This window comes from Galeopterus variegatus, unplaced genomic scaffold (genome assembly GCF_000696425.1).
Source record: "Galeopterus variegatus unplaced genomic scaffold, G_variegatus-3.0.2 Scaffold1207, whole genome shotgun sequence".
Classification (NCBI taxonomy): Eukaryota; Metazoa; Chordata; class Mammalia; order Dermoptera; family Cynocephalidae; genus Galeopterus; species Galeopterus variegatus.
This window is the reverse complement of record NW_007727318.1, coordinates 211388-226391: the sequence shown is the minus strand read 5'-3', so window position 1 is coordinate 226391 and position 15004 is coordinate 211388. Positions and strand designations below refer to the sequence as shown.

The window sequence follows — 15004 nt, the reverse complement described above, 5'->3', positions numbered from 1 at the left end:
TGTGGCGGCGCTCCCGCCGAGGGTTCGGATCCCACATACAGACCGGTTCCCGCTTACTGGCTGAGCGAGGTGTGGGCGCAACACCGAGGGTTGCGATCCCGTTGCCGGTCCCGGTCTGGTATGGGCGCAACACTGAGGGTTGCGATCCGTTGCCGGACACGAAAAAAGACAAAAAGGAAAAAAAAATACATAAAGAGTAGGGAGGGAAGGCAATTAAAGAGGGAAGAATATGTAATATATTAAGTGGGATTGGAAAGTAGTGGAAATTTAAACAGAGCTCCTTTCATGCATGATTTCCTCTACTCTCTGGCATTTCTGTAAAGTTTTTAAGGGAGAACAGAAACCACATGCTATGGTCTAAATGTTTGTGTCCCCCCAAAACTTATATGTTGAAATCCTAACCTCCAATGTGATGATATTAGAAGGTGGGGTCATTTTGGAGGTGATTAGATCATGAGGGTGGAGCTCTCATAAATGGAATTAGTACCCTAATAAAAGAGGTCCCAGAGAACTGCCTTGCCTCTTCCAAGTGAGTACACAGCAAGAAGGTGCCATCTATGAAAAAGTGGGCCCTCACCAGACACTATATCTACCAGTGCCTCCAGTACTATGAGGAATAAGTTTTTATTTATAAACTACCCGGTTTATGATATTTTGTTATAGCAGCCCAAAAGGACTGAGACAACACATTAGTGTTTTTTTCACTGCAAATGGGCTTTCAGGATAAAAAATAAGAGGGAGTCTATCAGGAGCCTGAACATCCCAGGGAATACTAAAATATCCAGAGATATTTCATATCTATCTCATATGCTCACAGTAATAACAGTTATTCTCTCACTTCACAATGTCTAGGACAGAAAACAATGATGATTGCTCAGTATATTTTAAAAATGAAGAATAGAACTTCTAAGAGCAGAAGTGGAGTCAAGGAGGATATGATAAGAATCAAGATTCCCTCCTACCAGCCCATTATTCTTTCCTTCAGTCTCCCTTTGGGTGATTCTGAATACATTTTTCTAATATTATATATAGTTGGATATCCAACTAGACTAGATCATCAAGAGTCCTGTGCCAACAAGGAGGCTCATTCAGGCAAAGTAGCGAGCAGAATATAGTTTAAGAGTGGTAGGAATTCCCTTCTCTACTTCCCTAAATTGTTCTGTTAAACTGCCCAAGGGAAGAAAGAATGAGAGTTCAAGGACTCTGAGAAGAATGGAGATGACAATCCATTAATATATATATTTTGTTGCCCCTCTTCTAGATCCAACTATTGAAGTATGTCCTTAACAGGCCCTCACAAAACCCAACCTTGTTAAGAAACTACTCACAGATTTTCCTGTAGCTTGCTTGAGTCCTGCTTCGTTCCTAGTTGGCTCATCAAATTCTTTATCTGAGCAGCTGGAGAGAGGGGGGGAAAAATTTATTTAAAAGAAAAATACATTCATCATGAGCACCCTACTTCTCAGCTCACTGGTCTCTCCATATCCTGAATAAGTACATGCAACTAATAGAAAACATGCTATGAACAAAACCTTGGCATATGTGTTCTTCCAAAAACTAATTACAAGGTTCACTTTTCTCCTATAGAGTAACTATGACACTAAGAACAAGGTGGTTTTGTTTGTCATCCCCAAAGAATTTGCTAATTTTTCCAGGTATCCCATGGCACTGGTTAGAAATTTCATTACCTTTGGAAGAGCCTTGATACCAAATATCAATTGCAACAATAAAAAATTTAAATTCATTAATACACAATAATTTTTCTATAGCAGCCATTTTTGGAAAACAGTGTACACTTATCTTAATGATACATTACCACTGACTGAGTACCTCTGTGTGCCAGACACTACACTAGGAGCTTTGTATACATTCTCTTATTAATTTTCACAGCAACAGTCTGAAGTAGATATATCTTCATTTTGCACATGAGAAAATACATTTAGAGAGGTAAAGTATCTTATATAAGCATACAAAATTAATAAATAGCAGGGCAAAAATTCAATCCAAGGTACATCAGACTCTGATGGCTGTGTTCTTCCAACTGTGCTGTCTGTACTGTGATATAGTCAAACACACAATTTTGTTGAGCATGCTCTATCTTTTCCTAGATATTTTAAGACTAGGAATGGTCATGTTTGAATCCTGGACATTTAAACCCCTAGCCTGGACCAGGAAAGCAGAGGTCCAGAGGAAATAAAAAGGAATAATACTCTGACACCAGCTTGCCTGGGAATCTGAACACCCCTGTCCCTCACTGACTTCTGCAACAGGAATAGAACTCTTGATTTCTTTTTGCCTTGCTTTCCATTTTCTTTTTCTGGCTGGTGGGAAGAGTGGGGGAGATTTATTCATTCACAGAGGTAGGAAGTTGTTGTGTGATTTCTTGTTTGCTTGCTTGCTTTTTATGAGCATTCATTGTCTTCTATTATAGGTAGCTGGAGTACAGGACACATTAATAGAGCATTCTTCACCCAGAAGAAACACACTTATCTTCAAGTTTCAATAGAACTTCACGAAAGATATATGGCTCCTCCAGCCAAAAGACAGTCTCCTTTGTGAGAGCCTTTCCTGTCCTCTGGATTAGTGTCAAAGTTTCACTTGTGAAACACCAGACTGGTAAATGACTGGGTTAGTGGATGAAGATGAGGAAATCAATGTGTATTGTACAATTTGTGAATATTATAGGGACACTGTACATAAAATGCTTCCATGTCCAGTAAGAAAAAAAAATCTGACTTATTAGAATTTTGAAACTTAAAAATTAATTGTTCCAAATTCACTTAATGGTAATGGTGTTCTTTTTTTTTTTTTTTTTTTTAAAGATGACTGGTAAGGGGATCTTAACCCTTGACTTGGTGTTGTCAGCACCACACTCACCCAGTGAGCCAACCAGCCATCCCTATATGGGATCCAAACCCGGGGCCTTGGTGTTATCAGCACCGCACTCTCCCGAGTGAGCCACAGGCCGGCCCAGTAATGGTGTTCTTTAAATTAACAAAATTTGGAAGTCACAGTCATAATCTTGTCCCCAATTTGGTCACCAAAAGTAGTAAAAATGCAATCTAAAGTTTATTAAGTACCTTATAATAACAATGATGTGCTAAAATAGTCCATAAGTCTGATAAGAAGCAATAATTAGGCAAAAATCTTCTGATTACTGGGTGACTCTACTCTACTCATTCAATGCAGAAATGAACAACCCAGTCCTTAGCCATATGTACAAGTTATTTTTCCCTAGCCAAAATCACTGCATCATGTAAAAATTTCCAGAGTCAAAGATATATAGGTTTGTGGCACTTCAGATTATGAGTTCACCTTATTTTAAGACCTAGCAAATATGGAACTCCAGGGGCTGTCTGGTTAGCTCACTTGGTTAGAGCATGATGCTGGTAACACCAAGCACCAAGGTCAAGAGTTCAGATCCCCTTACTGGCCAGCTGCCCCCCCCCAAAAAAAAAGAGGAACTCCAATTTCATAATTGAAATATAGGATTCACTTGATTAGAAATTTGCCTTTTGGGCCGGCCCGTGGCTCACTCGGTAGAGTGCGGTGCTGATAACACCAAGGCCCCGGGTTCGGATCCCATATAGGGATGGCCGGTTCGCTCACTGGCTGAGCGTGGTGCTGACAACACCAAGCCAAGGGTTGAGATCCCCCTACCGGTCATCTTTTAAAAAAAAAGAAAAAAGAAATTTGCCTTTTGACAAAACTTCCTTAAAATATATCTATTCTGTTAATTGAGGGTTACTTAGAGCTTAATGGTTCCATAAGAAAATGTAAGCACTATAATTACTGCATTCTGCCAAGGTAGCATTATGTAAGATATAAATAACCTTTTTTCTTTATCACTAACATGTGGACTGTCCTTATCTAAGTCAAATGGAAATCAAGATACCACTAAAACTACCAACTGGACAACATTAAATATAAATTATAAAACAGGGCAGGCATTAACATTTACTGAGCATTTTACAATGGGCTAGGTGCTTGATAAGCATTACCTTATTTGACCCCAGCAATTCTTTAAGTATTATTATCCTGGTATTGTGTATGGGCACACTGAACCTCATGAGAATTATGGAACTCATTCATTCATTTTGAGTAGAGTACATATTCTACACTGTTCTATGCACTAGAAAACACTTGTTTTCAAGAAGCTTACATTCTAAGGAAAATAGATAAACATATATCAGGGGATGATAAATAGTATAAAGAAAAATAAATTCAGGTAAGGACTGGAATGACAGCGGTGGGCAGAGGGTACTAGTTTATATATGGTAGTCAGAGAGTCTTCTCTGATAAGGTGACACTGAGCGTAGATCTAAAGGAAGTGAAAGATAAAGCCATGCAGCAATCTGGAGGAGAAGCACTCTAAGCAGAGAGTAATTAGTACAAAGTCCCCACGGCAAGAGTGCTTGGTGTGATTGAGGAACAGCAAGGAGGCCAGGCTGGCTAGAGCAGAGTGAGCAAGAGAGATAAATGGCCAAAGCAGTAATGGAGAGCCAGATTATATGGGACTTTGTAAATAATTATAAGGACTTTGAGTTTTAATGAAATGTGAAGCCACTGATGGGTTTTGAGCAGAGTGTCATAATAACAAGAATTCAAACCCGGGGCTACTTCCAGTGGCTATATTCTTGTGCCACATTATGTTCTCTCAAAAGTCCATCTCTTAAAGGAAATAGAATGTAGTCACACGGGGCAGGCCTAGATTTCCCAGTGTTCCATTTAACCCCACCCTACTTATCTGATACCTCCCTAACTAAATAGCTCTCTGTGCCATATAGGCTGATGTCCTTGCTCTAACCTATTCCCTTTCCCAATTCACTTCCACCTGTGGAAATATTCCTCTGTACTCACCAGAGTCCAGCAGAGCGCCAGGCACCCAGTGGGAACAAAAATAATTATTGATTAATAATTACTGATTAATTGAGTCAGCTTCTCTTTACATCATGGCATGGCACTTTTTTTTTTAAAGATGACTGGTAAGGGGATCTTAACCCTTGACTTGGTGTTGTCAGCACCACGCTCACCCAGTGAGCTAACCAGCCATCCCTGTATGGGATCCGAACCTGTGGCCTTGTTGTTATCAGCACCACATGCCGGCCCCAGCATGGCACTCTTTTTAAGGCAGAAGATATGAATGAATATAAGCTAGGAATAATGAGACCTAATCTTAGCCAGACTTGACCACTAACTAGATGTATGGCACTAGGCAAGTGATTTCATTTTGCTAGGTCTCTTTTTCGCCAATTGTAGATAATATTCAGATTTAACTAACACTTATTGACTACTTACTATTTGTGTGGGGTTTTTATTTTCTCTCATTAGATCTTTACAATTATGTGAGGACTAAATGATAAGTACTCCCACCATTGCTCAATTCTAAAATTCAGTAATAATGAAATAGCTCTAGTCCCAGAATGATGCTGTGTAACCAAGGAGTTTTTTTGCAGCCTAAAAGTTTGGCATAGAGAAGCTCCACCTGTGACTTTCTTAACTTTGTAACTGCAAGGTACAAATGGGACTGGACTGATTATATGCCTCTAGAGGGCAGGGACTGCATTCTACTCATTTTTGTATGTGGACAACCACCATGCCCTACACACACACCTCCAGTAAATAGTTGTTTGAATATATGGTTACACGTAAAGGTAGATCCAACAAAAAAGTCAAAGAAGTAGAACTCTTCTTAGAGGTATGTCAGAGTATCAAGTTATTAATCATCTATCAAAATGTATTAACTACCCTAGAGAGCCATGGGAATTTTATAGAATATGGAAAAAATCAATTTATAATCTGTTCTTCTCTGTGTATTCTCAGCTGAGAACTTTTCTGTTTTCTTCCAGACTTTTATCTAGACTTTTCTGATTTTCTTTGTTGAGATGAACCGAATTTGTGGAGTGGCGGTAGAGGAGATTGGGGAAATTGGGGCGATGGGGACTTCATAGAGTAATTTTTTTTTTTTTTTTTTTTTTTGCAACGGGATCGCAGCCCTCAGTGTTGCTCCCGCGCCTCGCTCAGCCAGTGAGCGGGAACCAGTCTGTATGTGGGATCCGAACCCTCGGCGGGAGCGACGCCGCGCTTCTCAAGCGGTGCACTACAGCAGTGCGCCACCGGGCCTGCCCTTCATAGCGTAATTTGCTAGCTAAGCACCAGAATTAATCTAAGCCTTCTTTAACTCTTTCTAAATTCCTACATATTAAGATATTTTCTAAAAAGTTTCCAGTCAAGACTCAGGTATCAGATACCCTGAAACTCAAATCATAAGGACAATAGTATCCTAGTCTACTGGAATCCAAAGAAGCAGAACTTTTTATATACTGCCTCCATGACCACCAGCATCAGGGATTTGTCCAAAATTAGTGACTCAGTGACTCACATATTTTACATCTAATAACCGTATCCTTCAATAAACCTAAAGTACAAAAAGGAATAGAGTGTTTACTGGTGCACTACAGCAGTGCGCCACCGGGCCGGCCCTTCATAGAGTAATTTGCTAGCTAAGCACCAGAATTAATCTAAGCCTTCCTTAACTCTTTCTAAATTCCTACATATTAAGATATTTTCTGAAAAGTTTCCAGTCAAGACTCAGGTATCAGATACCCTGAAACTCAAATCATAAGGACAATAGTATCTTAGTCTACTGGAATCCAAAGAAGCAGAACTTTTTATATACTGCCTCCATGACCACCAGCATCAGGGATTTGTCCAAAATTAGTGAGTCAGTGACTCACATATTTTACATCTAATAACCGTATCCTTCAATAAACCTAAAGTACAAAAAGGAATAGAGTGTTTACATATATTNTCAGTGACTCACATATTTTACATCTAATAACCGTATCCTTCAATAAACCTAAAGTACAAAAAGGAATAGAGTGTTTACATATATTCTTATTTCCACTTGAGTACAGTTAAAATATCAAAAAGTGAAGTGATACTTTTTAGAAATATTTTTATCAAAATGAGTTGAATCTAAAAAGGGTTTTCTGGCAACTTGGTTAATGAGAAAACTTCTTTTCCAAGCATTCTAGTAAATGAAAGTTTTACTTTAGATTGATGTGTTATGACATTTTGGATGAAAATAATTGATTATCTCCTATGAAATACTACATAACCCTAGAAACCAGATGACTAGGTCAAATGTAAAGATAAATCTTTCAGTTCCATGTAAACAATTTTGTAAACTAGGCTTCAATTTCTCCTATCACTGACCTCTCATTTTTAAAAGCATGTCCTGGCTAAAACTTTTAAAAGAATATAAAGCAAATCAATTTATTGTACATTTCAGCTAACATCCACACTAGGAACGACTAAATTGAACATTCTTTATGTGCTTTTAGCTGTTATCAGCAGAATCTGAAGCTCCAAATGAGCCTTAATCCAAATCAAAGTCTAATCATATTGAAAACATTACAGGTGAGGAAAAATTTTCTCTTCATTTGACAGAATCTAATGCTCTAATTCAGTACATTAGAAATTCAATGAAAAAACATTATTTATACCAAATGAGAAAATGATAGCATACATGGTGATTATGACAATGAAGTCGTCTCAGTGTTTTACTCTGAAAATTTGGTTTACTTTCTATTTTTATATAGCTACAATGAAAATTACATGACTTTTTTTTTTTTTTTTGGCAGCTGGCCAGTAACAGGAATCAACCCCTGGACCTTGATTTTACCAACACCACACTCTAACCAACTGAGCTAACCGGCCAGCCCTTTCTTAACTTTTAAAAAATAGTCACTGTACTGCAATAGTAAAGCTCTAAACTAAACTGAAAATGAGTACTAATTAATAAAGGTATGATTTTCCATTTACCGTAGCAGGGACAGGAGTATGTAACGGTTAAGAGCATAGGCTCTGAATTAAGACTGCCTATGCTTGATTCCTGGTTCTACCACTTCCTAGTTGAGTGATCTTGAGCCAAAGCTTCCACTCCTTTGTGCTCCTGTTTCCTCACCTAAAAAATGGGAATAACAGGAGAACCTTCATATGGTTATTATGAGGATAAAATGAGATGATTTGAAACTAAATTTAGAACGATGTCTGGCATAGAAAAGCACTCAATTGAGGATAGCTATTATCAAACTCAAGATCAAGAAAAATGTACTTAGCAATGATAAAATCAATTGAGTACATAATGAATGCCAACTACACATCCACTGCTGTGCCCGGCACTGTAGCTAAAGAGAAATGTATAATGCATGGTATCTCTGTCCCCACAAATATAATAGTGATCTCTCTAGTTGGAGTGACAAGGTCAAAAAGCTTGGATTAATTAAAGAATAATATAAGTGCTACTGTGATGGAAAATTGTTGTGAATTAAAAGGAAAAAAACAAAAAATGATAGCTAACATTTCTTAAACACTTCTTATGTAGCAGGTGCTATTTTAAGCATTTTACATAAATTTTCTCATTTAATCCTCACAACCCTATGAAGTAGGTATTAACTCCATTTTATAGATGAGGAAACTGAGATAGAGAGGTAAAGCAATCTGTTTACACAGCTAGTAAAAGGCAGATCTAGGATTCAAACCCAGGCAGTATGACTCCTGAGCCTGCCCACCTAACTACTAAACTACAGTGGGGCAGGGGACTCAACAGCTAATATTGTTGTTTATTGAATATCTTCTATGTGCCAGGCAGTACACAAGGTACTTTCTAACATCCCCTTTTAACAATTCCATTCATTTTACAGATGGGGTAACACACAAAAAGGGAAAATAACCCGTTTAAGTTTAACAGTACATAGAAGAGCAGGGACTCAATCACAGATCTGCTGACGTTATCTTTCAAAATCAAAGGAAGGCTTAGTTACGAGGGGCAGGATTTAAGGACAACTCAGAGGATTTGTATAATTTATATAGCCAGTGAGATAGGGAGAGGGAAGGTATTAAAGAAAGGAGAAACAGAGTGAGCAAAAACTTGGAGCAAAAAACAAGTGTTCAAGGATGTTAAGAAAAATAACCTGCCTGTAGCAAAGAATGAGGAGGAGAAGAAAATATGGCTAATTTGGATTAAGATCCCAGAGAGTGAATGTTAAGATCTGATGCAGTAGACAACAGAGAGCCACATTAGGCTCTTGAAGAGGTGAACAGTATAATGAAAACAGGATTTTAGATGTATTGCAGGTAGCAGTATCAAGAGGAACTGCAATCAGAGACCTCAGAGTATGCTGTTGGAATACAGATGCTGAGATAATGAAGACTTCAGAGAATGGCAATGAAATAAAAAGAGGCAAATATGAAAATAACTTTGTAAACTAACTGCAATCAGAGACCTCAGAGTATGCTGTTGGAATACAGATGCTGAGATAATGAAGACTTAAGAGAATGGCAATGAAATAAAAAGAGGCAAATATGAAAATAACTTTGTAAACTAAGATCAAGAGTTTCAGATCCCTGTACCGGCCAGCCAACAAAAAAAAGAAAATAACTTTGAAAGAGGAACCCACCGGATTTCATGATAATCAGTTTTAAAAATTCAACTCCTTATTTTGTTAGTAAGCAAAATCATATCAATAAATTAGCAACAAAAAGAACAGAAATACTATTCTTTAATCTCTTCAGAGTTAACTTTAGGCTGTTAGGTTTTTTCCTGTATCTGCCTCAGCACTACTTGCCCAGATCCATCCTTTCACAATAAGTAGAGTCAAGTACACTTCCTCTGTACCCCACACATACTGATAACAACCATTTGTACCGGGCAGTCAACCTTGGCTGTACCTATAATAGCCTCACAGTGGGCTGCTGTATTTCAGACTGATGTGCTCAGCAATTCCAAACCCACCTCTGTGGTTGAACAGTTTAGAAAAAAGAATAGCTATTTCAATGAGTACAGGTCCTTGCAGGGCTGTATAGGTGTGAGGATATACATCTACGAGCTCACATTCCAAGGATATACTTGGGTATGCTGGCAATGTCTTGGAGAGGTGTGGGGGAGGCACTAGCATGATAAGTGGGGAGATGCAACATTATCCTATCAATTTAAAATTCCCAATTCCTAACTAAACAATCCCAAGGAAAGGATTTCAACTTACACTGCCTAAGGTCATAGGATATGGTAGATACTACATAGTACAAGGGGAAAGAGGCAGGAAGAGTTCCAAAATGGTAGAAAAGCCTCATTTTTTCAAATCAATTGAATACAATTTATTATGCACCGAGACCCTATAGGATCTGATCCCTAACTACCTCCTTGACCTCCTATCCTACTCCACTCCCCTTCTCTGACTGTAGTCCAGCCACACTGGCCTCCTTGCTATTCTTTGAACACACTAAGGGCTTTGCTCTTGCCCTCTGCCTAGAATGCTTTCTCTAGCTACTCACGTAAGTCTCTCCCTCACTTCGCTGAGGTGTCTACTCACTCAAATATCACCTCCTCAGAGAGGCCTTCCTTGACGAACTTACCTAAAATAGCACATCCACTCTTTTCTCCCCTCACTCTCTATCCACTTACCCTGTGTATTAGTTTTCTGTTGCTTATAACAGAATACCTGAAAATGGGTAATTTATTTTTAAAATGAAAGTTATTTCTTATAGTTTCAGAGGCTAGGAAGTCCATGGTCCAGGGGGCCCATCTGGTGAGAGCCTTCTTCTGGGTGGGATCTCTCTACAGGGTCCCATAGCAACCAGGGATCACATGGTGAGAATGGTATGAGTAAGAGCTAACCTTCTCACTCCCGCTCATTATAAAGCCATCAGAACCAGGCCCATGAAAACCCAGTAAACCATTAACCCATTATTCCATGAATGGATCAATCCACTCAGAGGGCACAGTCCTTGTGATCCAATCACCTCTTAAAGGCCCCACCTTTCACCACCGTACTGGTGTTTAAGTTCCAACATGAGCTTGGGGGAACATTCAAACCATAGCATCCTGCTTTATTTTTCTTCATAGGACTTATTATTACTTGATATTATTTATATGTGTGTGTATATGTACATACACATACATAAACACACACATACACTATCAGAGCAGGGATTCTGTCTCTTGTTCATTGCTCTATCCCCAGCACATAGCAGGTGCTCAAAGAATATTTGCTGCATAGTCAATGAATGAATCTATCATATGCTTGGGACTGAGATAAGTACTCGAAATATAAAGATGAATAAATCATGTACTCTGTCTCAAAGGAGCTAACAGCCTAGCAGGGGAGATGGACATACCACAAGAACAGAAAGCACCACAGCTTCAGGTATTCCCCCAGAGTGTCCTCTGAAGAGTGAAAAAACAAGTCACTTGTATACTTGGAGTGTTAACTGCTACAGAACTGTAATATTAATTAAAAATTATAAAACAGCAAATTGCTCGTTGTAAGAGACAGACCTGGTTTGAAATTCAGGTATTGCTGTTTGTTAGCTGGTCAATTATTTAACCTTTATCAGTCTGTTTCCTTACCCATAAAATGTTAATAATACTGGTAATTACTTTACAGGGTTGTGATAAAATTAAGTAAGAAAATATATGTAAAGCACTTTTCATGCTACCTGGCACTCACTATGTACTCAAATGTTAGCTATTAATATTATTAATGGTTGACTCCAATGATTCCCTGGAGCCCAATGCCCAATGCCCAATCTTACCAATACTATTACCAAGGTTTTCACCTATGTTGTATGGACTGTTGGTATGATCCAATCAAGTTGATATTACTGTTTTTACTGACAAATTTGGTAGGGTTAGTTTTACAGAGCCCTGTATTGGCTAGCCCGCAAGAACCCATTTCTTTAAAAAAAGAAAAGAAGATTTTTTTTTTTGGCTGGCTGGCCTGTAAGGGGATCTGAACTCTTGATGTTGGTGTTACAACACCGTGCTCTAACCATCTAAGCTAACCGGCCAGCCCAAAAGATTTTTTTTTTTTTTTTTTTTTTTTTTGGTGGCTGGCTGGTATGGGGATCTGAACCCTTGACCCTGGTGTTATAACACTGCATTCTGGCCAACTGAGCTAAACAGCCAGCCCGTTTTCATTTTCACAGTTCCTAAATGGTGTCTCTGATTCTAGTCTCTCACATTCTAATTTAGTTTACACATTCTTGAAAGAATAAAATGCAAGCTCCTTAACTTAGTATTTAATATCCTTCATCTTTGGGCCCCAATTTACCTTTCCAACACTAATTTCCACTTTCCACTACTTTCTGGAGTTCACCACTCTAGCCAAATTAAATTACTCTCCTTTTCTGTATATACCCTATACTTTTCTACTACCATACCAGTTCATTTTATTCCCTCTTGAAATTCTCTTCTCCTCTTTACCTTCAAAGGTTCATATCCTTTCCACCATCTTTCCAGATCTAGCTCAAATGCCATTAATGTCTCCCCTGATCCATCCCAATTGAAAATGGTTTCTCTTGGGCCGACCCCGTGGCTCACTCGGGTGAGTGCGGCGCTGGGAGCGCCGAGGCCGCGAGTTCAGATCCTGTATAGGGATGGCCGGTGCACTCACTGGCTGAGCACGGTGTGGGCGACACCAAGCCAAGGGTTACAATCCTCTTACCGGTCACAAAAAAGGTTTTTCTCTTCCCTGAAAACCTACATAATGTTATTTATATCTCTTCTATGGCTCTGATCTCTTTCAACTTTATATTTTGAATGTTTATGTACTCCACAGGCTCCCTATTGAAAGATACATGCAATTCCTATACTTACTACATAGCCTGATACTCAAACAATTATATGTTGAATAAATATTTCACAAATAGACATTAAAATTAGGTTTAGCCTCAACAAGAAAGTTTCAGCCTTGAAACAGAATTTTTTGATCTAACCTGTATTACAGCTCCCTCACAAAAGGAAATTGGAACACAGAGTACTATGGTTTCTAACCAGTGAGCATATTAATTTTTTTTATTTCTGAATTTAACAAGCCACATAAGTTCTTTCCACTTCCAAATCACCCAGTCTCAATCCCTTCCCATCAGAAACTTTCGACCTCTCAAATTCTACAATATGCATTTAAATTTAAAAGAAAGTGATAGATTATTCTTTAAAATATAGAATATAATTGTAATTTAGGGCCCGCTAGTTCTACCTATTGACAGACTACAGCCAACCTCACAAAAACAATAATAAACAACAAGGGTGATCACCATTCTTTCCAAGTAATGTTACTGCTGATGACCTCCTGTTTATAAGGTTCTGAGATGATTTTTCAAGCACAAGAAACAGCCTATATTTGACTCATTCAGCTACACATTCACTCAGACTCTACTGGTGAGGAGGGAGTTTTAAGACAAGCAATGACATTCTGAATTCCACCACCAACTCTACCATGTCTTACTTCCTGTGTGGTTGCAGCTAGGTTCCTGAGCTTCTCCGTATACCAGATTTGTTCAAAAGAATAGCTAAATTGGGAAGGAAAACAAAAGCCTTATCTGCTTAAAATCCAAAAATATACCCAAATTCTTTGCTACAAAAAGCAAACTAATGTAAATTGAAATGTTTTTGGTGAACTCTATTTATTAAAACAGAAGTTATCCCACCCACAAATACCAGTCATTGTGTCTGATTTACGAATTCATTACAGGAAGACAGTATTAAGTCACCCAAACACATGCACTCTCCACTTCCCTTAATTGAAAGTTGCTGATTTCCGAGGAGCCAGTGGCTGAGCAGAATGTCAACCCAAAGCCTAAATCAGTAAACAACCCTCGACCCAAGCTGGCCAAGGAGGAAAATAATGTAGGTGGGGAGAGGGCGAATGACAGGAAAAACTCGGCTGACCACTGCGCCAAGTCAACACACTCGCTGCTCTCCAAGTGACACACACACACCCTCCCACCCTCGGGTTGTCAGGTGTGCTGTTTTGGCCCCAATACCGTGAAGGCAGAATTCCTGAAAAGAAACTCAATTTTCAGCTGGGGCTCCGGACCCTCGGGGAGCCAGGGCCTGACAGACTCGAGGATGGCGGCCCGCCGCCCCCAGACTGGAGAGCCCGAGACGGCCTCCGGTGTGGCCTTGGCCGTAGCCCCGGCCGGGCTCCGTGTGCCGGCAGCCTTCCCCAGGCCTGTCCCCAGGACGGCCCCCGACCCCCGACCCCCGCATCTCGGTTCCCCGGCTCACTGGCTTGGCTGATCCGCTGGATGTTGCCGCTGCATGTCTGGATGATGCTGTTGAAGTCCCGGAGCTGGGACCCGGAGGGCCCCGGGTTCCGGTACAGGTCTAGGGGACCGTAGGACATGACGAGGAGCTGAGACCGGCTTGCCCTGCACCGCGCTCCCACCGGAAGCAGCCGTCAGACAGTACCCGCAGGCTGACAGGGAAACCGGGAAGAACAAGGGCGGGGTAAGGAGCTGAAGCTGCGTGCGCACTAGCCCCGCCCTCCCGTAGCGCGCACGCGCGCCCCGCCCCGCCCCCTTGCTCAGGCGCCGCTGGAGCTTGTGCTGGGCTGTGGACTAGAGGCTGCGCTCCCCGAGGCTTGGGGGTGTGGGTCGGGGCGGTGGCGTCACACAGCTGGGGCTCAGATTGGATGAGGTTGGGTGGCGGCGGTGTTGTTCCTCGCCAGGGCACAGTGACAGGAGGCAAGAATTTTCGATGTGTACAAAATTGTACCAGATGATCTCAGCCCTTACATCCTATTCTGTTGTATTGTGAGAATTCAGGCCCAAATATGGGCGAATTCAGCAACCTTGAAACTCAGATCCGTAACCAAACCGCAACCCCAAATTCTTCACTCTACTTACAATTCTAGGGCTTTGGTAGTATTTGCGGAGCACTTTTATGCTTTCCCAACCACTTTCATTTCTCTCTCCACTCCTTTTCTAATCTAACAATAAAATAATAATAATATTTATTGAACACGTACTGTGTGTGAATCCTCCCTGCAATTCTTCATTAACTCACAGCAAGCGTCGTTGTTCTATCCATATTTTTATCTTTAGAGTACATAACGGACAATCCTTTTTATTTATTTATTTTTATTTTTATTATTATTATTTTTTAAGGATGACCGGTAAGGGGATCTTAACCCTTGACTTGGTGTTGTCAGCACCA

The 15004-nt window shown here is 40.0% G+C and overlaps 1 protein-coding gene across 1 annotated transcript in view; it reads right to left on the bottom strand.

Moving 5' to 3' along the window:
- Positions 1–14272, bottom strand: part of STX12 (syntaxin 12) — a 42179-nt gene extending 27907 nt beyond the window's left edge. The window contains exons 1-2 of the mRNA XM_008575573.1: positions 14075–14272; positions 1329–1398 (exon numbers count right to left, since the gene is read on the bottom strand). Of these exons, the coding sequence (XP_008573795.1) occupies positions 1329–1398; positions 14075–14192 (188 nt within the window). The 5' untranslated portion in view covers positions 14193–14272. The remainder of the gene's footprint in view (positions 1–1328; positions 1399–14074) is intronic.
- Between the last annotated feature and the right edge of the window lie 732 nt (positions 14273–15004).